At 42.6% G+C, this 23,276-nt stretch overlaps 1 protein-coding gene and 1 long non-coding RNA gene across 2 annotated transcripts; one reads left to right on the plus strand and one right to left on the minus strand.

The window, feature by feature from the left end:
- Positions 1-308: 308 nt before the first annotated feature.
- On the plus strand, positions 309-3,904 carry LOC117533554. The gene is made up of 2 exons (XR_004567070.1): positions 309-443; positions 1,808-3,904. It is a non-coding gene; the product is annotated as an uncharacterized LOC117533554 (long non-coding RNA).
- A 426-nt stretch (positions 3,905-4,330) lies between these two features.
- On the minus strand, positions 4,331-23,276 carry LOC117533553 (NLR family CARD domain-containing protein 3-like). The gene is given in 8 exon segments (XM_034197353.1): positions 4,331-5,163; positions 5,166-5,608; positions 6,456-6,502; positions 7,391-7,567; positions 7,992-8,165; positions 8,269-10,060; positions 20,834-21,109; positions 23,166-23,276. Coding segments are annotated over 7 exon segments (3,105 nt in total). The 5' UTR covers positions 21,105-21,109; positions 23,166-23,276; the 3' UTR covers positions 4,331-4,962.

The raw sequence follows: 23,276 nt of genomic DNA on the forward strand, positions 1-23,276 counted from the left end.
TGTCTGTCTCTCTCTCTCTCTCTCTCTCTCTCTCTCTCTCTCTCTCTCTCTCTCTCTCTCTTGATTTGCCGTTAGTGGCTGCTGTGTTATTTGCAGGGGCGGTTCTAGGGGGGGTGCCCCCCTAACACTGACCTCTGACCCCCCTGTGGCCCCCCTAACAATGAAAAGTGAAAAATATATATATATATATATATGATTTATTACACGATTTATTGAATTGCGGAATAGGCGGAACTAACGTTATTCGTCATTCTAGTCTGACCCATTAGAGCGGTGCACTCAGGACCCATTAGAGCGGTGCACCTACTTTCACTGTGCGGCTGAAGCGTGCGAAAAATAAACACTTTTCATCTCGGATCATCAGAGGCTGTTGTGCATCCAAGAAAGAGTGAAAGACTGATTGAAACCTACGTTTCCAGAGACCACCACCACGATAATTGAAGGTGAGTTAAACTATTATATCCGTGTAATTGTTACAAGGTAAGACTTTAGGTCAGTAAGTGTTGTTGTTGACTAACGTTAGTTAACGTAGTGTGCAAAGTAATCAGCGACAGCAAACAGTTTGCTTTCATCATCTGTCACATGACATGTCAGCGCCTTAAATGATGCCGTTTAAAATAAATAAATAATAAAGGCGGGTGCCGGCCGTCAGCGAACCGAGCCAGAACACGCTCTGGGTGGAATCTCCATCCACCGGTTTTACCCAATAATAAGTACCTTCCCAGGCTTTGTTGTAGCTGCATTTTCTTTGTCCCAGGCTCCATTTTACACCACCATCCCGCCATTTCGTTCTATTTTAAGCGGGACACCTGGTCACCCTAGCTATATAGTTGTGAAATATATCTAGCGGTTATACATTTATATTCTGCGTTGCTGAATTGTTGTCCTCCTCCTTTGTGTTTGCTCTATAGTTTCAAAATGAAGCGAAAAAAGGACATTATGTCCTTTTTCGCCCCCCCCCCAAAAAAAAATGATGAGGCAGACAGTAACACACAGCAGGAAGTGCAGATTGCCACAGAGATAGCCGGAGGACTTTTCAGGAGAGACTGATCTGGAAATGGAAGGTTCAGAGCAGGCAGAGAAAGATGGGGAGTCACAGAGTGAGGCTGAGGATGAAATCGAGAGTGAGATAGAGGATAGATCCACAAGTACTGGAACATCAGGTTTGTGATTTTGAAAAACAAATGTGCCTACTTTAATCTTAGTTACAGATCAAATGAGTGTGATACTAATTCATTTTTTTTAACATTTATATTTTATTAAACATTTTCAAAGACAAAAACATACGGAGGACATGGCTCACACACATCACAAATAGGACAGGACAATAACATGAAGGGTGGCGGGCAGGGGGATTACAGTGTCAGTTACATTTTATGTATTCATATGGAGTTGTATTTATACATGATTTACTTCATAATATAGATATACTTATTTTTTCCCTCTTTTTTATTATAAAACAAAAAAAAAGTGTAATAAATAGATACATATATAAATATATATGCACATTATTACAATTATTTTTCTGTTTCTTCATAGCTTATTTATATTTATTTATTAATATTATTATATTTCTTGTTGGCAGCTGAGATTGTTTGAGTCCGGGCAAGCCCTTATCTTATCCCAAAGCCTGTTGTCTGGCTTAACCAAATATAACAGGGAGAAAACAGCTTCGTGTCATACATCTATTAATATAGATATCTAATTTGTGGTTGTTCATTGCTCTGGTGAATGTGCATTTATAATGATCTGTTTCAATTATAATAATAATAATAAACATATTTATTTGCGTTATCTTTCTCCACAGATATCAGCAAGTGCAAAGAGGAGCCACCAATGCAACCACACCCTAAATTGTTTCCAAGGACCTGGATGGGCGGAGAAGGAGTTTCAAGGCTGACTGGTACAAGATTCACCCCTGGCTTGAGTACTCCAAAATGTCAGACTCTGCTCATTGTTACGCCTGCAGACATTTTAGCCCTCCGAATAGCACAGACACTGTATTTGATTCACCTTCAGGTTTCAAAAACTGGAAGAAGGCAACATACAAACAGTGAAGTCTTTAGCATCATGGCAGATGAAACAAAATATGTTAAAAAAAAAAGAACAGATTTCTCTTGTAGTCAGGTACTACTTCAATGGTGCTATCCAGGAGAGTTTTTTCCATTTTGAGTCAGCAGAGAGGCTAGATGCAGCAGGGCTTACTGAAAAAATAATTCACATATTGGAAAGTAACGGTCTGGAATACAAAAACAACCTTGTAGGCCAAGCATATGATGGTGCTGCTGTCATGAGCGGTAAGCACTCAGGGGTCCAGGCTAGAATCAGAGAGCAAGCTAAATATGCTTTTTATGTTTATTGCAATGCTCACTATCTAAATCCAGTTTTAGTAGATACAGTCAAAGCTGTCCCAGAAGCAGAGCAGTTCTTCTCCTTACTAGAAAAGCTATACGTCTTCACATCTGGGTCGTATGTCCACCCCAAATGGCTAGATATCCAAAGAGAGATGTACGAAGGTGCCCCAAGAGAACTCCAGCGATTGAGTGACACTAGATGGGCATGCAGATGTATATCTCTCCGTAACATAATGGATAGATTACCGGCCCTCAAGCGAGTACTGCAAGACATAGCCCAAGAACACAATGGTGAGAGATCTATTGAGGCACGTGGTCTGCTGGCACAGTTGGATCTAGAATTCATTGTGCATCTTGTAACACTCCGTAAAGTGTTTGCAGAAACAACATTTCTCTCTGACATGTTACAGTCTTCATCCCTCGACCTTTCAAAGGCTGTGGATTTAGTTGAATCTTTAGTTCAGACATTGAATGACTTCAGGCAGGAGTAATTTTTTGATAACTTGTGGGATGAAGTGTTGAACATTTCTGAGCAATGTGATACTGCAATACAGCCAGCAGCAAAACGACAAAAACGACTGAGCTCTAAACTTGCTGAAAGCTTCGTACTGACTACTGTTGGACAGAGAGAGACAGAACAAGATAAACACGGGTTTCGTACAGCCTTTTTCTACCCTGTCATTGATCAGATGCTCAATGAGCTTAATAGACGGTTTTCAAACACAAACTGTGACATGATGAATAGCATCCAAGCTCTTAACCCCAAAAGTGATGCATTTCTGAAGGAGACAACTCTGTTTTCATTTGCTCAGTTGTATGATGCAAATATTGAGGACTTGGGGCATGAGCTACATCAGTTCAGCAGAATGTTAGATAGGAACATAAAGACTGGGATGCAGAGACCTGATAGTACAGTGGAGCTTGTTCAGTTCATTGAACCTGATAAATAAGTGTTTTTTGAGCTCTTCAGACTCTGCAAAATAGCAGTCGCAATCCCAGTCAGTTCTGCTTCCTGTGAGCGTAGTTTTTCTACATTGAAGCTGGTCAAACATTTTCTCAGATCCACCATCACTGATGAGAGACTGAGCAATCTGGGTGTGCTTAGTATTGAGTCAAGGAGGTCAAAGGCTTTGAATCTTGACTTATTTGTTGATCGGTTTGCCAAAAATCACAAAAACCGCAGGATTATGTTGCTGTAATGGGACGTTTTGGGAAGGAAACTATCTGTGTGTTTTCCAGATATCACTGTTTTATGTTTATTAGAAATGTGACGGAATAGACGAAACTGATTAGTGCGCGTGCAGAACAGGTGTGTTCAGTCTTCGTGTTTGTTAAATAGCCTACTTGTCTGTGCTTATGGGAAATAATACATCTGAAATCTATGTTTTCTATCTATATATGTATTTTATTTCATTTAAAGTCAACATTTAAGATTTGTAAACTTTTGCATTAAATCCTTTTCTGTGGATTTAAAAATGTATAAATGTAATGCTGAAGCTAACAGTATAAGATCTGTCTGAAATAAATAAGTGTACTGAAACAAATACCAATAACTGTATTGCATTGTTTTCTTATGCGCAATTACTTCATACTGTCTAGTTCTCTTTTTCGTCCTGCATTTATTGTGCCCCCCTCAGAAAATAACTGACCCCCCAGTGGCCCCCCCACTCAAATTGGTCTAGAACCGCCCCTGGTTATTTGACAGGAGTTACATAAACTTCAAAACTGGTATTAAAAATAGCACTCCACTCCTGATCACATGACACAATATATGCATGGATTTATTATTTTAAGTTGTTGATATAAAATCCTACTTTGTTCCAAACGGACCAAAGAAATATAATGAAGTATGGTGGCCCATAAGGTCATAGAGACGTAAATAAAGCCGGTCCGTAGTTTAAAGAGTTAAACGTCGCTGCCCGGTGAACACACCATTAGTGATCAAAGTGATCAATGAACTAAAGCTCAGCCTCAGAATCAAGAGAGAGTCTTTTATTCAACAATATTTAGAAACATTGGAAGAGAAAGATCACAGTTTGACATTTAGAACATTACAGTATGATTCCAGATATTACCAGAAGAAGAAAAGAAGGCAATTGGTTTCAGATGTTTACCATTATAAACACAAGACGCCATTTTGTGAATCCAAACAGAAATGTTACATGTGTCTTTAAGAGTAGAGACCAAGTTAATCAGAGGGATACAAGTGTGAGACAGATCTGCTTCCCAAAGAGTGTGTGTGAGACAGATGTGTGTGTGAGACAGGTGTGTGTGTGAGACAGGTGTGTGTGTGAGACAGGTGTGTGTGTGAGACAGGTGTGTGTGTGACGGTGAACACACTGAACTGATTCCAGCAGCTGATCTGCAGTCTGTTTCTGTCGTCAGGAGAGACTCTCAGACCTGCAGAGGAACCGGAGACACTGAGGAGAGACTCTCAGACCTGCAGAGGAACCAGAGACACTGAGGAGAGACTCTCAGACCTGCAGAGGAACCAGAGACTCTCAGACCTGCAGAGGAACCGGAGACACTGAGGAGAGACTCTCAGACCTGCAGAGGAACCAGAGACTCTCAGACCTGCAGAGGAACCAGAGACGCTGAGGAGAGACTCTCAGACCTGCAGAGGAACCAGAGACACTGAGTAGCCAGAAGAGGCACTATCAGGCAAGAACCCAAACCCAGCATAGAGAGGTTCTGTGAATGTGGTTCTGAAGGTGTGGAGGTGGATCAGTTTGTCAGAGGAGACTCTGTAGAAGGAGAGAGAGCCAGCAGGATGATCCAGATACACTGCTACTCTACCAGAGGAGGAGGAGGGGAGGAGGAGGAGGAGGAGGAGGAGGAGGAGGAGGAGGAGGAGTAGGAGGAGGAGGAGGAGGGGCGGGAGGAGGAGGAGGAAGAGTAGGAGGAGGAGGAGGGGATGTATGTTACTATGTTATTGTGATGGACATAGTCAGGACGACTCCAGCAGTTCAGACTCCAGGACTGATCATTCCTTCCAAACCCACAGCCCCCACTCTCTCCTCTCCTGCTGATTGCTCTGGAAGTCACTGATATATAAACCCTTCCTCTCCACTCGACCTCCCAGTAGCAGCGACCAGTCAGAGCTTCTCTACACATCAGCTGAAGCCAGTACTCAAACCTCTCTGGATGATCAGGATATGGCTGCTCCCCTCTCACACGTGTCACCGTCCTGTTGTCTTCAGACAGTTTGAGTCCTCTGTGAGCTGTGTTTGAGTCCAGCTCCAGTTCACAGGCATCTGATGGAGAGAACAGCTGCAGGTTATCATCTGTTCATTTATGAACTACTTTACTGACTGACAGAAACCATTCAGACTGACGTCTCATATTCACTGAGAACGATGTCTAACAGCCTGATCTTCATCAGCAGGTGATCCACTGTCACTATCCAGAGATTCTCATGTGAAGAAGCTTTCACAGGAACATGTGTAGATGATATGTGTAGTCCAGTACTTGGAACAGAGGAACTGCCTGAATCTGCTTTGTGGTTTTCATTTGGACTAACAATAAAATACTTGATATTTATAAAGCACTTTTCCTGGAGCTCAGAGACGTTACTTCCAGTCTTCTTCTTTCTGCAGCAGGGGGAAACCTGGAAGCTCACATCTCTGGGATCCTAACACGTGGAGGAAGAGCAGACTTCTTGTGAAAGGAGCAGGTTTTATTTCTTGCTCTACTGTTCCCTGAGTCTGAAAACGTGACTGTCTTTCTTTGGTTCATTTGTTCTTTTTTATTTATTTATTTCAGTCACCAGAGCCATATGTTAAACAGTCAGTGTGGAAGTTATCTACTGAGAGTGTATAGAAACTAAAACACGGTATTTTCTGTCTGCTCAGATTTTATTTCTGCTTTTTTAAACGTTGCTGCTGGTGTTTGATATTCTGATACTTATATTAAGATACTGATTACATTTCTTAACCTGTATTTAGTAACTGAATACATTTTAGAGGAACCCTGCCCACCCTGAATATATCTATAAAGACAATGAAGAGAAGAGGTGAGCTTTCTGTCGGTGCGTCTGTTATGAAATGTGTTTATCAGTGTAACCTGAGCAGCTCTGAGGAATCAAACTGAAAACACACTCACACTTCCTCACACCAGGTTTCAACCACTGCAGTCCACCATGGTCCATCCTGCAGGAAGAAACACAGTCAGGACCATCTTCATACACCTTCACTCCAATCCACCATTAAACCGTCTGTCTCTCTTTCTGTCTGTCTGTCTGTCTGTCTGTCTGTCTGTCTGTCTGTCTGTCTGTCTGTCTGTCTGTCTGTCTGTCTGTCTGTCTGTCTGTCTAGTCTGTCTGTCCGTCTTCGGCTGTCTGTCTGTCTGTCTGTCTGTCTGTCTGTCTGTCTGTACTGTCTGTCTGTCTGTCTGTCTGTCTCTCTGTCTGGTCTGTCTGTCTCTTTTCTGTTCTGTGTCGTCTGTCTGTCTCTCTCTCTCTCTCTCTCTCTTCTCTATCTTCTCCTCTCTGTCTGTCTGTCTCTCCCTCCTCTCTGTCTGTCTCTCCCTCTCCTCTCTCTGTCTGTCTCTCTCTGTTCTGTCTTTGTCTCTATCTATGTCTGTCTGTCTGTCTGTCTGTTGTCTGTCTGTCTGCTGTCTCTCTGGTCTGTCTGTCCTTGTCTGTTCTGTTCTTGTCTGTCTCTGTCTTGTTCCTGTTATGTCTGTCTCTCTGTCTGTCTCTCTTGTTTGTCTGTCGTCTGGTCTGCTGTCTTGTGCTGGCGTCTGTCTATGTATCTCTCTCTCTCTTCTCTCTATCTCTCTCTCTATCTCTCTTCTCTCTCATCTCTCTGGTATGTCTCTCTCTGTTCCTGCTCTGTCTCTCTGTTCTGTCTGTCTTCTGTCTGTCTGTCTGTCTGTTCGTTGTTCTGTCTGTCTTGTCTCTCTGTCTCTCTCTCCTCTGCTCTATCACTCTCTCTCTTCTATCTACTTCTCTCTCTCTCTCTCTCTCTCTCTCTCTCTCTCTCTTCTCTCTCTCTCTCTCTCTCTCTCTCTCTGTCTGTCTGTCTGTCTGTCTGTACCTGAGTGTCTCCAGTCTCCAGAGTGGATCTTCACGTCCAGGAGACAGCAGCTTCTCCCCTGAGTCTCCTGGATGATTGTAGCTCAGGTCCAGCTCTCTCAGATGGGAGGAGGGGTTGGAGCTCAGAGCTGAAGCCAGAGAAACACAGCCTTCCTCTGTGACCAGACAGCCTGACAGACTGCACACACACACACACACACACACACACACACACACACACACACACACACACACACACACACACACACACACACACACACACACACACACACACACACACATTAGAGAATTATCCCTCCATTGGTGATTGTATCATTGTGAAGGTGAAAGGTAGGAACTGCCAGCATTTTTGACTGAGTATCATTTTTTACTGGGATTTGGTTGATAAGTTGGATCATCACCGGCTTTCGTAGCAGAACATCTTTGACTCAATATTGATGATCAACTCTAGACTAGAGGACCAGGAGCTGAGGAATGAGCTTCACAGCTTCTCTCTGACAATCAACCACTCAAATAATTCAATAAAAGGTCCATCCAATAGTTAATATATGAAGTAATCAGATGTTCAGATGGTCAACATTTTTAAACAGCTTTACACCAACCTGAGGGTCTCCAGTTCACAGTGTGGACTCTCCAGTCCAGCAGACAGCAGCTTCACTCCTGAATCCTGCAGGTCGTTGTTACTCAGGTCCAGCTCTCTCAGACTAGAGGACTGGGAGCTGAGGACTGAGGACAGAGCTGCACAGCTTCTCTCTGACAGGTCACAGCCACTCAGTCTGGAGAGGAATCAGTCATACAGAAAAAATCAATGATACACTTTCATAATTTTGTGAATAATTAAGAAATACATTCAATCTGGATAGTTATGTGTTCACGTACAGAGCTTTGTTGGAGGCTTTGACCACTGGCAGCAGCCTCAGAAGAACCTCCTCTGAGGCAGAGTATTTCTTCAGGTCAAACACGTCCAGATCTTCTTCTGATGACAGTAAGATGAAGACCAGAGCTGACCACTGAGCAGGAGACAGTTCCTCTGTGGTGAAACTTTCTGAACTCAGGTACCGTTGGATCTGCTCCACCAGAGAACGATCATTCAGTTCATTCAGACAGTGGAACAGGTTGATGCTTCTCTCTGCAGACAGATCTTCATCAATCTTCTTCTTGATGTACTGGACTGTTTTCTCTTCAGTCTGAGATTCACTTCCTGACTGTGTGAGCAGGCCTCGTAGGAGTTCCTGATTGGCCTGCAGTGAAAGACCCAGGAGGAAGCGGAGGAACAAGTCCAGGTGTCCGTTTGGACTCTGTAAGGCCTGGTCCACAGCACTCTGGTAGAGATGTGTTAGTTCAGGTTTGACCTCATACTGCTGGGAGGTTGTTGGTTCTTCTGCCAGCAGGTTGACTCCAGAGTTGATGAAGGTCAGATGGACATGAAGAGCAGCCAGAAACTCCTGAACGCTCAGATGGACGAAGCAGAACATCTTGTCCTGGTACAGTCCTCTCTCCTCTCTAAAGACCTGTGTGAACACTCCTGAGTACACTGAGGCTGCTCTGATATCGATGCCACACTCTGTCAGGTCGGACTCATAGAAGATCAGGTTGCCTTTCTGCAGCTGCTCAAAAGCCAGTTTCCCCAGAGCCTCCATCATCTTCCTGCTCTTTGGACTCCAGTGTGGATCTGTCTCAGCTCCTCCATCATACTTGATGTTCTTGACTTTGGACTGAACCACCAGGAAGTGGATGTACATCTCAGTCAGGGTCTTGGGCAGCTCTCCCCCCTCTCTGGTTTTCAACACCTCCTCCAGAACTGAAGCAGAGATCCAGCAGAAGACTGGGATGTGGCACATGATGTGGAGGCTTCGTGAGGTCTTGATGTGGGAGATGATGGTGCCGGCCTGCTCCTGATCTCTGAATCTCTTCCTGAAGTACTCCTTCTTCTGTGGGTCAGTGAACCCTCGGACCTCTGTCACCATGTCCACACACTCAGGAGGGATCTGATTGGCTGCTGCAGGTCGTGTGGTTATCCAGAGGCGAGCAGAGGGAAGCAGCTTCCCCCTGATGAGGTTTGTCAGCAGCACATCCACTGAGGTGGACTTTGTGACATCAGTCAGGATCTCAGTGTTGAGGAAGTCCAGAGGAAGTCGACACTCATCCAGACCGTCAAAGATGAACACGACCGGGAACTGATCAAACCTGCAGATTCCTGCGTCTCTGGTTTCAGAGAAGAAGTGATGAACAAGTTCCACCAAGCTGTACTTGTTCTCTCTCACCACGTTCAGCTCTCTGAAGGTGAATGGAAATATGAACTGGATGTCCTGGTTGGCTTTGCCTTCAGCCCAGTCCAGAGTGAACTTCTGTGTTAAGACTGTTTTCCCAATGCCAGCCACGCCCTTTGTCAGCACTGCTCTGATTGGTGCATCTCTTCCAGGTGAGGCTTTAAAGAGGTCTTCTTGTCTGATGGTTGTTTCTGGTCTGTGTGGTTTCCTGGATTCTGTTTCAATCTGTCTGACCTCATGTTCCTTGTTGACCTCTGCAGACCCCCCCTCTGTGATGTAGATCTCGGTGTAAATTTCATGCAGGGGTTTTACATTTCCTTTTTTTGTGATTTTCTCAGAAATAAATTCAAACGTTTTCTTCAGGCTTGATTTGAGTTTATCTTGGCACTCAGAAACAATCTCTGAATGAAGCAAAAAGGAAAATTGACAATTAGAGGAGATACTACAAATAACTAAATACGTTCTCCTAATTTGACACAATAGTAGATTATTTGTCAACGATCAAGACCCTGTATGTTGTTGCATAATCATATGTAGCAAGCCAAACATATTGTCCTTGACAACAATTAATATCCAACGCTGAGAGAGTATTCTGATTAACAGTGGAGAACCATGGACCTCAACCTAACTGACTCTTATTCTGCTGCTTGGAGCTGAGGTATAACCCTGGTAGAGCCCAACCCCTACTGAGGATGTATAAACAAAGCTTTGATTCCAGTTATTAAAGTATTGGATGGCTTTACTACAGCATAGTAACATAGTAGCCTAACATCCACACAGAGTAAAAAGACTTCGCTTCCTTCCAGAAAACAGGTGGTTGGACAAACTTCACTGACACCTCCTTGCAAATGTAACCACTGGGCCCTTGTTAAGGACTTGAATGGAATCTACTTTGGTCCGTCTGAATGTATGAACACTTCTGCATGAGCAATCTCAGAAAACTCTGATATTTAGAGCGTACCAATAACCTACAGTCTTCCAGATTGTCTATGTTGCCCCAGCTGGTGCCCTGACCCAGAGAGCCCACCCAAAGACTTCAAGAGGTCAAGACACTGTTGAGGTTTCCAGATTGAGTTAAATAATTTAAACAAAGGTTAATATCATCAAATGTAATTTTGTATAACCCACAATGAAAAATCCATTATTTTTCACGTTGTTCTATACTCACAGTATATACAAAATGTAAACGGTTGGGAAAATTGATAGAGGGAGTAAGGTCTGTTATAGTTTATGTTAGGAAAATATCCCTCGTCATCGGCTTGGTCTTCAATATCAGGATACATGTATTTATTATCCTTGCAAGAATGGAAGTAGTCATCACACACAGAGGTTGCATGGGACAAATAGTTCCCAGAACAGTGTCCTTCACATGCCTTGAATACAAGAGAGGGTGTTACAGTGACAAGATGCAGAAATACCGGTTCAAAGCAGTATTCAATATTTTGTTCAGATTAGCTCCACGTCAGAAATGAGCATGCTTGATGTCTCTCTCCATAGAGGCTGAATCATCATGTTAATCACATAACTATCATATGCCTCAAACAGTCCTGATGCTCTTCTAGGTAATCACACATCCTGTCATGTACACAGCTACGGTTGGGATACCTTTGTTATCATGTTACTCTCAGGTTGGAAGAGGACTTTCAGTATTTTCCCAACAGTTTATCACTATCTTCACTCACAGCAGGTTGTACACAGGAGGCCCCTGACTCAATGGAAAAGTACTGGAGCCCCTAGATTTGTTTAGGCTTACCATCTGAGGCAAGTCTGGACATGTCCAGTCTCACACCCCGGAAGCAATGACACTCCCCCATATACAGTATAGTTACAAGAAAAAGTATGTGAACCCTTTGGAATGACCTGGATTTCTGCATAAGTTGGTCATAAAATGTGTTCTGATCTTCATCTAAGTCACAACAATAGACAAACACAGTCTGCTTAAGCTAAAACCATACAAACAATGATATGTTTTCATTTTTTTATTGAACACACCATGTAAACATTCACAGTGCAGGGTGGAAAAAGGTATATTACCACAGCTGACAACCAGTTCGGTTTTAAAAGAAAACACGGCACAGATATGTGTATTTTTGCTTTAAAAGACATTATAGCAAAATATAGAAGCCATAATTCCACCATGTTTCTGTGTTTTATTGATGCTTCCAAGGCATTTGAAATGTGCCAGAGAGGGGTACCCAAGTACATAATAAGGATCTTAGCCTTTTGGTATGCACATCAGACTATGCAGGTGAAGTGGGGCCATACTGTGTCTGAACATGTTGATGTTGGTAATGGGGTGAAGCAAGGTGGGATTTGATCTCCTGTGTTGTTTAATCTGTAGCTGGACGATCTGTCGAGGAAACTGAACTTGTGTGAAACTGGCTGTGTCATCGGAGCTACTGTTGTCAACCACCTTGTGTACGCAGATGATTTAATCATCTTCTCCCCATGCAGTGCTGGCTTACAACAGCTTCTGAGGACTTGTACCCAGTCTGGCATTGATTTTAATATTAAGTATAACGCCAAGAAGAGTAGCATCATGATTGTGCGAAGTAAAGAGGATAAAAAGGCTGTATTTCCTAATTGTATTCTCAGTAGCAACATTCTTCTTGTGTGCAGTGAGATCAAGTACCTTGGTCATTATATCTCTGATGATCTCACAGATGACAAAGACATCCATAGACAGCGCTGCAAACTGTATGCAGGCAAACATATTAATGCGTAAGTTTCACAAGTGCTCTGTAGATGTCAAGGTATCGCTTTTTAAAGCTTTCTGTACACCATTGCACACGGCTCACCTGTGGAGTAACTACACGGCTCACCTGTGGAGTAACTACACGGCTCACCTGTGGAGTAACTACACGGCTCACCTGTGGAGTAACTACACGGCTCACCTGTGGAGTAAGCTCCCTTAGGCTCACCTGTGGAGTAACTACACGGCTCACCTGTGGAGTAACTACACGGCTCACCTGTGGAGTAACTACAAGGCTCACCTGTGGAGTAACTACACGGCTCACCTGTGGAGTAACTACACGGCTCACCTGTGGAGTAACTACACGGCTCACCTGTGGAGTAACTACACGGCTCACCTGTGGAGTAACTACAAGGCTCACCTGTGGAGTAACTACAAGGCTCACCTGTGGAGTAACTACAAGGCTCACCTGTGGAGTAACTACAAGGCTCACCTGTGGAGCTCAGTGGAGTAACTACAAGGCTCACCTGTGGAGTAACTACACGGCTCACCTGTGGAGTAACTACACGGCTCACCTGTGGAGTAACTACAAGGCTCACCTGTGGAGTAACTACAAGGCTCACCTGTGGAGTAACTACAAGGCTCACCTGTGGAGTAACTACAGGCTCACCTGTGGAGTAACTACAGGCTCACCTGTGGAGTAACTACACGGCTCACCTGTGGAGTAACTACAAGGCTCACCTGTGGAGTAACTACAACTACACGGCTCACCTGTGGAGTAACTACAAGGCTCACCTGTGGAGTAACTACAAGGCTCACCTGTGGAGTAACTACACGGCTCACCTGTGGAGTAACTACACGGCTCACCTGTGGAGTAACTACAAGGCTCACCTGTGGAGTAACTACAAGGCTCACCTGTGGAGTAACTACAAGGCTCACCTGTGGAGTAACTACAAGGCTCACCTGTGGAGTAACTACAAGGCTCACCTGTGGAGTAACTACACGGCTCACCTGTGGAGTAACTACAAGGCTCACCTGTGGAGTAACTACAAGGCTCACCTGTGGAGTAACTACAAGGCTCACCTGTGGAGTAACTACACGGCTCACCTGTGGAGTAACTACAAGGCTCACCTGTGGAGTAACTACAAGGCTCACCTGTGGAGTAACTACAAGGCTCCACCTGTGGAGTAACTACAAGGCTCACCTGTGGAGTAACTACAAGGCTCACCTAGGGAGTAACTACAAGGCTCACCTGTGGAGTAACTACAAGGCTCACCTGTGGAGTAACTACAAGGCTCACCTGTGGAGTAACTACAGGCTCACCTGTGGAGTAACTACAGGCTCACCTGTGGAGTAACTACAAGGCTCACCTGTGGAGTAACTACAGGCTCACCTGTGGAGTAACTACAAGGCTCACCTGTGGAGTAACTACATGGCTACCTGTGGAGTAACTACACGGCTCACCGTGGGAGTGGAGTAACTACACGGCTCACCTGTGAGTAACTACAAGGCTCACCTGTGAGTAACTACAAGGCTCACCTGTGGAGTAACTACAAGGCTCACCTGTGGAGTAACTCCACGGCTCACCTGTGGAGTAACTACACGGCTCACCTGGAGTAACTACAAGGCTCACCTGTGGAGTAACTACAACGGCTCATCTGTGGAGTAAACTACACGGCTCACCTGTGGAGAACTACAACGGCTCACCTGTGGAGTAACTACAAGGCTCACCTGTGGAGTAACTACACGGCTCACCTGTGGAGTAACTACACGGCTCACCTGTGGAGTAACTACAAGGCTCACCTGTGGAGTAACTACACGGCTCACCTGTGGAGTAACTACACGGCTCACCTGTGGAGTACTACACGGCTCACCTGTGGAGTAACTACACGGCTCACCTGTGGAGTAACTACAAGGCTCACCTGTGGAGTAACTACAAGGCTCACCTGTGGAGTAACTACAAGGCTCACCTGTGGAGTAACTACAAGGCTCACCTGTGGAGTAACTACAAGGCTCACCTGTGGAGTAACTACAAGGCTCACCTGTGGAGTAACTACAAGGCTCACCTGTGGAGTAACTACAAGGCTCACCTGTGGAGTAACTACACGGCTCACCTGTGGAGTAACTACACAGCTCACCTGTGGAGTAACTGCTGCTGAGGGTACCGAGACGGCACAGTGCCAGCCAGCTGTTTGTTATCTTGGGGGTTCCTACCTGTCAAGCCCTTTTAAGAAAGTTAATGTACAAATTCATGTGTCACCTAGAAGACTCGGACAATCACGTTATCTCGATTTTAATGAACCCTGTGAAGAGTTCTACCCGGTTCTCTTCCATGATTTAGAGACCTTGGCGCAGCAGCCAAATATTGGATATGTGAACCCTTGGATTTAATAACTGGTTGCCCCTCCTTTGGCAGCAATAACCTCAACCAAACGTTTCCTATAGTTGCTAATCAGACCTGCACAACGGTCAGGAGGAAGTTTGGACCATTCCTCTTTACACAACTGTTTCAGTTCAGCAATATTCTTGGGATGTCTGGTGTGAATCGCTCTCTTGAGGTCAAGCCACAGCATCTCAATTGGGTTGAGGTCAGGACTCTGACTGGGCCACTCCAGAAGGCGTATTTTCTGTTGAAGCCATTCTGTTGTTGATTTACTTCTGTGCTTTGGGTCGTTGTCCTGTTCTATCACCCATCTTCTGTTGAGCTTCAATTGGTGGACAGATGGCCGTAAGTTCTCCAGCAAAATGTCTTGATAAACTTGAGAATTCATTTTTCCGTCGATGATGGCAATCTGTCCAGGCCCTGAGGCAGCAAAGCAGCCCCAAACCATGATGCTCCCTCCACCATACGTCACAGTTGGGATGAGGTTTTGATGTTGGTGTGCTGTGCCTTGTTTTCTCCACACATAGCGTTGTGTGTTCCTTCCAAACAACTCAACTTTGGTTTCATCTGTCCACAGAATATGTTGCCAGTAGTGCTGTGGAACATCCAGGTGCTCTTTTGCAAACTTCAAACGTGGACAGCAGTGGCTTCCTCCGACCAACTTATGCAGAAATCCAGGTAATTCCAAAGGGTTCACATACTTTTTCTTGCAACTGTATATGTATATGGGTATATGTGTGTGTATTTGGCTTCTGCTCCTGTATAGAGCATAACAGCAGTAGCTGAAAGAGGAAAAGCGGCAGAGGGGATTTTTCCTTGGTAAGTCAATGTGCGAAAAACCACACGTCCGATCGTCCGGGACGTGTTATTTACAATATCGGACAAGTACATCTTTCCATTGACTTGTCCAATGGACAAGTGACGTTTTTCGCCCATATTTATTGACAAATTATTGATAAATTCAACCTAACAAAAGGCAGAACTCATTCGCAAATTGTCCGTGTCCCCGCTGACCGCAGCTCTCTCACTCTATGCTCCGGATCAGCTGATCGGTGCAGCTCAGCAGCTCAGCATATCTCTCTCTTTCTTATGTTCTTTCTCTAACACGTAATGAAGGTTATTAAGCGTTTTAGCTCCTATGTTGTTAATATTGACCGCCATTTCCTTTTTGAAGTGAACCAGCCTCCCTGTCTGTGTCCTCCTCGCGCTGTCCCCAGACTCGGAGGAGCACAGGGATGTCAGTATTGTTTATGAAGCAGGGTAGTACATTATTGAAATGAAAATACTATTCATTTGCATTTACAACAGTGAGCAGCTGGGCAGCTGCAACATGTGTATTGCAGGACATGTGTTGGACCAACCCAGTCTCACGGCATTTCGTGTTCACCAACACGATTTTTCATCTATTGATTCGTGTTCACCAACACGATTTCCCCCTTTTTTTCGTGTTGCACAGCACGATTTTAAAAGCAATGTATTTCTACTGCCTGCAGCACGTCTTTTTCTCCGGTCGGGTCCAGGAAGACCGGAAGCTGTGTGGTTCATAAAAACATGTTCTTACTCAAAATCAAGCCACAGTTATTGCTTTTATTTGAAATCGTATAATTTCGGACTTTTGTTGCCGTCTGTGAGGAAAATAAATGGCTCAGAGCCTCAGGATACGGAAATCTGTATTTTTAAATATTTTTTTCCTTCTAATTTGTTATTCTTTTCAAAATAACACACTGTTATTTACTCACCAATAACACACCATTATCCTTGTTTTTATTTATTTGTTTAATTCCATAATCTCTGACTTTTTTGGCGTCCGTCAGGAACTGAATTTCAAAATAAAAATAACCGGAAACAGACGTAGGCCTATAAGGGACATTTCGAGCATCATTGCGATTGTCAACATTTCTGAGTTTCGGATGGCCGAAGACACTACACTACCCATAATCCCCAGCTATCGTTTAGGACTACAGTCCCCGTAAGGTTACGCAGAGCGTCAAACAGCTGTGTGAAATGGAACGAAACCACGCCAGACTATCCAAAACTGGAATCGAACGCCCCCCCAGAACTACACATGCTGGCTATTGTGTTTCGCAAAATGTTCAATGGGACGTCTCTACTGAACGTTTTCGTTTTTCCCACAATTAGAAGTTGCCAGTATTAAACACATTGGTGTTATCAAATGTAAAACATATAATTAATAAATGGGTGAAAATCGCTTGTGTCCATAATGCGCAGCATTAATACCCACATGACAGCTCATTGGTACTTTGTAATTCTACTCCACTACAATTCAGAGGTTAACCTGGTATTTTTACTCCACTGCATTTATTTGAGTTACTTTGCAGATTCTGATTAATGATGTGAAATATAAACAACCCTTAAATCAGACTTTAGTTACACCTGAGTAAAATTCAGGTAAGGTGATTGTCAAGTGCCAACAATCAGGGGAGATATTTGATAGTTGGTGCTTGAGAAGACTAAACATGTATCTGCAATTGACATGAATGGAAACGAGTAATAAAGTATATTCATTACTCGTTATTCTCTACTAATAGTTAATTAAAGACTGTTGTAGCGGCCAAAATCATATAGAAATAAAACAGATAATTAACTTAAAATAATACAGCCGCTGAGGCACTAGTTAGCGAATCTTGTCTGGACCTGGATAATTGCTCTGCGTAAGATCCGCTATGTGGAAGCTATTCAGTATTTTACACATTTATTTAATGTATTTATTTGTTATTTTTTGTTTTGTAGAATTAATTAATTTACAGCCATATTATTTAAGTTAAGTTGTGTTCCAGCTAAAATGCTTTTATTTTGAAGGTGATGGGTCAATTTGGGCACACATCTGGGTTTATTTAAGTCAATCAGGGCACAGCAGCAGTCAGTGGGCACCGGGAAGGTCTATGGTTTTTTACCAGTGTCAGGGCTGAGTTCAACAAACATTTCAACACCTTTTGCTGTATTGTTCTTGCCAAGGTGAAGCTAATAAATACCACAAAAACGTTGATGCCTTGTCTGGACAATGGACTCATTCCCAACTCATGATCTGCGTAGGATCCACTATACCTGGTGCCTCAGTGGCCTTTTGAAGTTGTATTGTTGTTGACAAATAGCCACTACAACTGTATATAATTGCTATTTTGCACATCCCTTTCAAGATTTCAAGATTTTCAAAGGTTTATTGACAAATCATATACACAACTACGGTGTAGTTATGCAATGAATGAAAAACTTGGGTCGCAGGTTCCTCAACAGTGCATTACAAGACATCTATCAATATGTGTGTACCTCCACCATTAAACTGTCATATTCTGCACATTTCTTATTCTATCTACATAAGAGTACAATTCATTCAGTTAAAATAAGTGCTTCAACATAGTTAACATGGCAGGAAAGCAATATATTAGACGTTAAGTACTTTGTCAGGCTTAATATTTATCTGTAGATAGATACCCCCAACGTTTTTTTCTTATTTAAAAGAAGACCTTAATCTGTTATTTAATGTTTAAATAAAGGTTAATTCGTTTTTCTCTTTTGCACCTCCTCCTATTAATATCTTTATACATCCGGCACTAAACTGTTTTATTGTAGAGATCACTTATAGTATCTTCTTGATTTTTTATATTCTATATTTCTATCACAGACCTTCTACTTTCCCCCTATGAAAGTATGTACTCTTAATATTTTTTTAATCAAATATAACACATAAAAACAATAATTCAATAACGTGCTTTAACCACTAGGGGGTGCACACAAGGTACACACAGCCATAATAACTTTGTATTATTAGTGTAGGACACTTATGTTTTCGTACAACATCTGAAGATGTGTAGTTTTATTCATGCTTTCACATAATTGTACAGCATATTGCTATACTATTTCAGACTCAGAATTTACATTCTTACATTCAAAGAAAATCAGTAATATCTTTAAAAACTACAGTCCTTTTATATCAGCTGTGCACCGTTATGGTGTAAATATATACGAATTAGATCAAATGTAAAAGTCAGCCGAATTAGTGTTGATACTGCAAGGAGACGTATTGTGTGAAGAGAAATTGAAGATGTTGTTTAATTGTTGAATATATTTATGATCCACGTCAAGTATTCAGTTTCGGCGGCATTTCTTCAGTTTTTCCAAAGGTCTTCTCATCAGGGCTCTATAAATAAAGAACTACGGCAGATCTGTAATATACAATGCAGCCGAACCGTGTATTACAATGCCGTTATGTGATGACTTTCAAAGAGAAAAGCAAGAGCGCTCGGAATTAAGTATTATTTTATACTTTTAAAATGTTTTCCGGATTTCATATCATATAAATACCAAATCCCAGCATGCATTGCGGCTAAACCATCCAATCAGCGAGCTTAAACCATAGCTGAGGATCTTGGGTAATCGCTCGAAATGCCTACGTCTGTTTCCGGTTATTTTTATTTTGAAATTCAGTTCCTGACGGACGCCAAAAAAGCCCGAGATTATGGAATTAAACAAATAAATAAAAGCAAGGATAATGGTGTGTTATTGGTGAGTAAATAACAGTGTGTTATTTTTGAAAAGAATAACAAATTAGAACGAAAAACATATTTAAAAAATACAGATGTCAGTATCCTGAGGCTCTGAGCCATTTATTTTCCTCACAGACGGCAACAAAAGTCAGAAATTATACGATTTAAAATAAAAGCAATAACTGTGGCTTGATTTTGAGTAAGAACATGTTTTTATGAACCCCACAGCTTCCGGTCTTCCTCGACCCGACCGGAGAAAAAGACGTGCTGCAGGCAGTAGAAATACATTGCTTTTAAAATCGTGCTGTGTGACACGAAAAAAAGGGAAAAATCGTGTTGGTGAACACGAATCAATAGATTAAAAATCCTGTTGGTGAACACGAAATGCCGTGAGACTGGGTTGGTTGGACACAGACTGTGTGGTCGGACACTGTCCCACAGGCAGGTTGCAGTGTAACATCAGAGGAGAGTTGTACATTCTCAAACTGCACCACTTAGAACTAACTAAACAATGCAGAGATTATTTTTATATAATTTTATTCAATAACCGTAACAAAATGAAACGGTATGAAGTGATTCGTAAATAGGAATACAGATTTGACTTAATGTTTTCATAAATATATTTTTCTGCCAGTGAAATTGGCATGGGACTTCTTTTTAACCTCTAAAAGAACCGGAATCGAGAACCGCAAAGAACCGGAATCGAAAAGCATAACCGGAATCATTAAAATCCAAACGATACCCAACCATGGATGTATAATAAGAACCCAACCCTGTGTGATGAAGTAAAATCTTATCGCTGTTGCGTTAGCGGTGTCGTAAAACCGTAGGAAAATGTAAAATACGATGGCGAAAAAGAAGATTCCAGTGGCCCCAGTTTTTCACTTGACAAGTAAATTGCCAAACTCACTTTGTACTCTCTAAAAAAATGTTTACACTGTAAGTACTCTCAAATTGGTTTTGTATTGCAACTGAAGAGGGTGATTTTGTACCCGTGATCTCCAGGCCCGCCGGCCTCAGCAACACAATGAACTCTTGGTCTTTGCATCAGCAGAGACTAAAGTAATGGCTTTCATCTCAATGAACCTCAAAGGTGACCTGGGCAAGGACAGGAAAGAAGAGAGAGTAAAATCTCTATCCAATGGTTTCTTTCAAGAGCTGTTGTAGAGCTGAGCCCAAATGTGTGGTTTGTCTAGCCTGAAGTGAGCATGCCATGTTCATCTCCTTCACCAAGACCCAACTGGCATTGATGGACCCTTAGATGATCCAGTGGTGCGTAGACCCCAGTTCCTGGTTTAAGGATGAAGCCCCGGTGTCCCTAATACAGGGGTGGTAGCTTTCTTCCTGACTTGCTCTCCTTTAAAGGTTTTACTACCCTCACCTGGAACACCCTGGGTGACTGTCAGAAACAGTTGACCCTGAACACACAGCTTTCTAAACCATGACACCATGTAAAGATGGTAATTACCTGAGGGGTCTATCAGGAGGGCACATTCTGTTATCATTCTGATTTACCTGACCACATTAAAAAAAACATGATGCAGGGTTATAAAAAAACAAGTCCCATCTTTGTAGCATCTTTTTAATGACCTACCTGCAGGTTCTGAAGGGTGTTTTGATAATTTCTCCTTTAGATCATTCTCTTGCATCTCCCCCAAAACCATTATGGTGACTTTGAACGTATTGATGCAGTAGTTCAGAAACATCTGATCCACTGTGTCCATCCGGTCTGCATCCTCCAGCCGACTCTTTGGGATTCCTTGGAATCCTAGGTACTTCTGCTCTAGGTACCACTTGAACTTTTTAAATTCCTCTTTCCCCAAATCTTCCAAAGTTCTAAAGAGGATCTTTTTAGGAGTCTCCATCTTTCCTGCAGAGATTCAAAAGGAGAAAATGATATGTAAATATATTTATAAATATAGGAGAGGGATCATTGAAACAACAAGATTAGGACCCTAGCTATCGATTAGTTTCAGTAATCGGGGGGTGGGGGCTGCTCATATGGACCTCTGAACTTAAATAAATAACGTTGCAATCTGAGATATAACTTGTGTTATAACAGTCAAACGTACATTTTTAAATGTTGAAATAGTATTAGTGAGGAATGTAGTATGTTATTTAGACCAGTGAGACAATATAAGAATGCTTTTCAAAGCGTTTTACAGAATTATAATTCCCTGCTTTCATTCTAACCATATGTGTGTTTCACAAGTTGCTGCAAACTTATAATAAACCTCAATTTGATTTTTTTAAATGTGCATAAATACTTTGACATACAGCTCGCCTCCTGAACTTTGGATGGAATTAATATATCTACACGAGTAACTGTGTATTTTATATTCGATTAAGGGTGTGTGACGACCCCTCCACACCATTAGGCGTTCCGTTGTCTCTCTCCTTCTGTTTGCAGGTTGCCAGTCTTGCAGGTGATTGTTAACTGATGAGCTGCACCTGGGCCTGGGGTAGCTGCTCAATGACAGCCCATCGAGTTTCGGGAGTCGGCTCTTATTCCTCTCGCACTGTCCCCGTGTGAGCTTCGCGCCGCGGCTGTCTGTTTTTGTATCAACTACTATTAAATGATTTTTATATTTTCATACCCCTCGTCTCGACTCCCAGCTTTTTGTTACAGCCCTAGAGCCGGGTTGTAACATTACCAGAAAGTTAGTAGTAGATCATTATAGTAGCGAAATTCCTCGATATCCGATTAGTAACCACTTCAAAAGATGGTGTCTGCTTTAAAATCTATTCTTAAACCTGACTGGCCCACACACTTTATTCTTTAAAGGCCTTTTTACTCATTTATAAATCTTTCATTCCAAAAATTAAAAAGCGTCTGAAACAAATTAGTTTTTCTTCGGTTAGAACATGTGTTAATGCACCCTCATGTTTCTGTGTTTAACTCTTTCTACGTTCTGTAGAACGGATGCATTTGGGGGATTTATGAGTCTTTACAACTTTTTAAATCTTTATATATTTAAAAGGTTGCAACAGTTTTAAGAGAAAGACACAGGATAGTTGACATGTTGTCTTCCTTTGGGGACCCCTGATGTCTGAGAGCGCCCCAAAGGAGTGTAAGAACACATGTGAGTCACGTGAGAACCGGTGTAACCAGTGTCAGAAACCAGTCAGTGAGAGGTGATGTAGTTCTACTAGCTGACCACTAGATGGTGCTAACTGACCCTCTAATGAAATGAAGATGAGCTCTGATATGTGATGTGATATGTGATGCATGTCTGCCTGATCACACACATTGGGAGATATGTAATGTGTTGTTGAATGTACTATGCACTACAACTAAACTGCTTTCTCAATAAAGTTTCAACAAAGGTCAGGGTTGTGTTTAGATAACAGAACATATTGTTGATCATTGGCTTGAAAAAAAACATCGTTAAGTTATTTAAATGATCCGGTACAGACTATTATTCAAACGATGTTCTCCCTACACAGTATTTTCTGGACTGATTCCAACAGTAGGTTTGACCAAATGTTGAGAGCTGAGCTGAAGGAGGCTCTTCAGTGAAACCAGCTCAGTGGAGGAGGATGGCTGTATCTGAGCCCTTCTCACTTCCTCCATGCACTTTAGTTCAGAGTCTTAAGAGTTACAAATAATAAATACATCTGAGTCACATGATCAGAGTTCTTAGACCGGTTCTGACACACCCTGCATTTCCACTGATGATGTGTGTTCTCCATGTTAGTGACCTACGATAACAATCAGACTGCTGCTCTTTCTACCTGAGAAACACTGACAACAGAACATGGAACTCTTTCTAAATGCATTCTGCTTTAACTCAGAGAGAAACACAATATTTCAAACAGATATTTAGAATCAGCATGAAGAAACGTGTCCAGGTAAACAGAGACACAGCACAATGTGATCAGAGTGATCCTGATGATGAGACAGATTCCTCTGGGAGGATTCTCACCTGCTGAACTCTCTCCAGGTCCTCTCACAGACTCTCTCCAGGTCCTCTCACAGACTCTCTCCAGGTCCTCTCACAGACTCTCTCCAGGTCCACTCACAGACTCTCTCCAGG

This window comes from Gymnodraco acuticeps, unplaced genomic scaffold (genome assembly GCF_902827175.1).
Source record: "Gymnodraco acuticeps unplaced genomic scaffold, fGymAcu1.1, whole genome shotgun sequence".
Lineage (NCBI taxonomy): Eukaryota > Metazoa > Chordata > Actinopteri > Perciformes > Bathydraconidae > Gymnodraco > Gymnodraco acuticeps.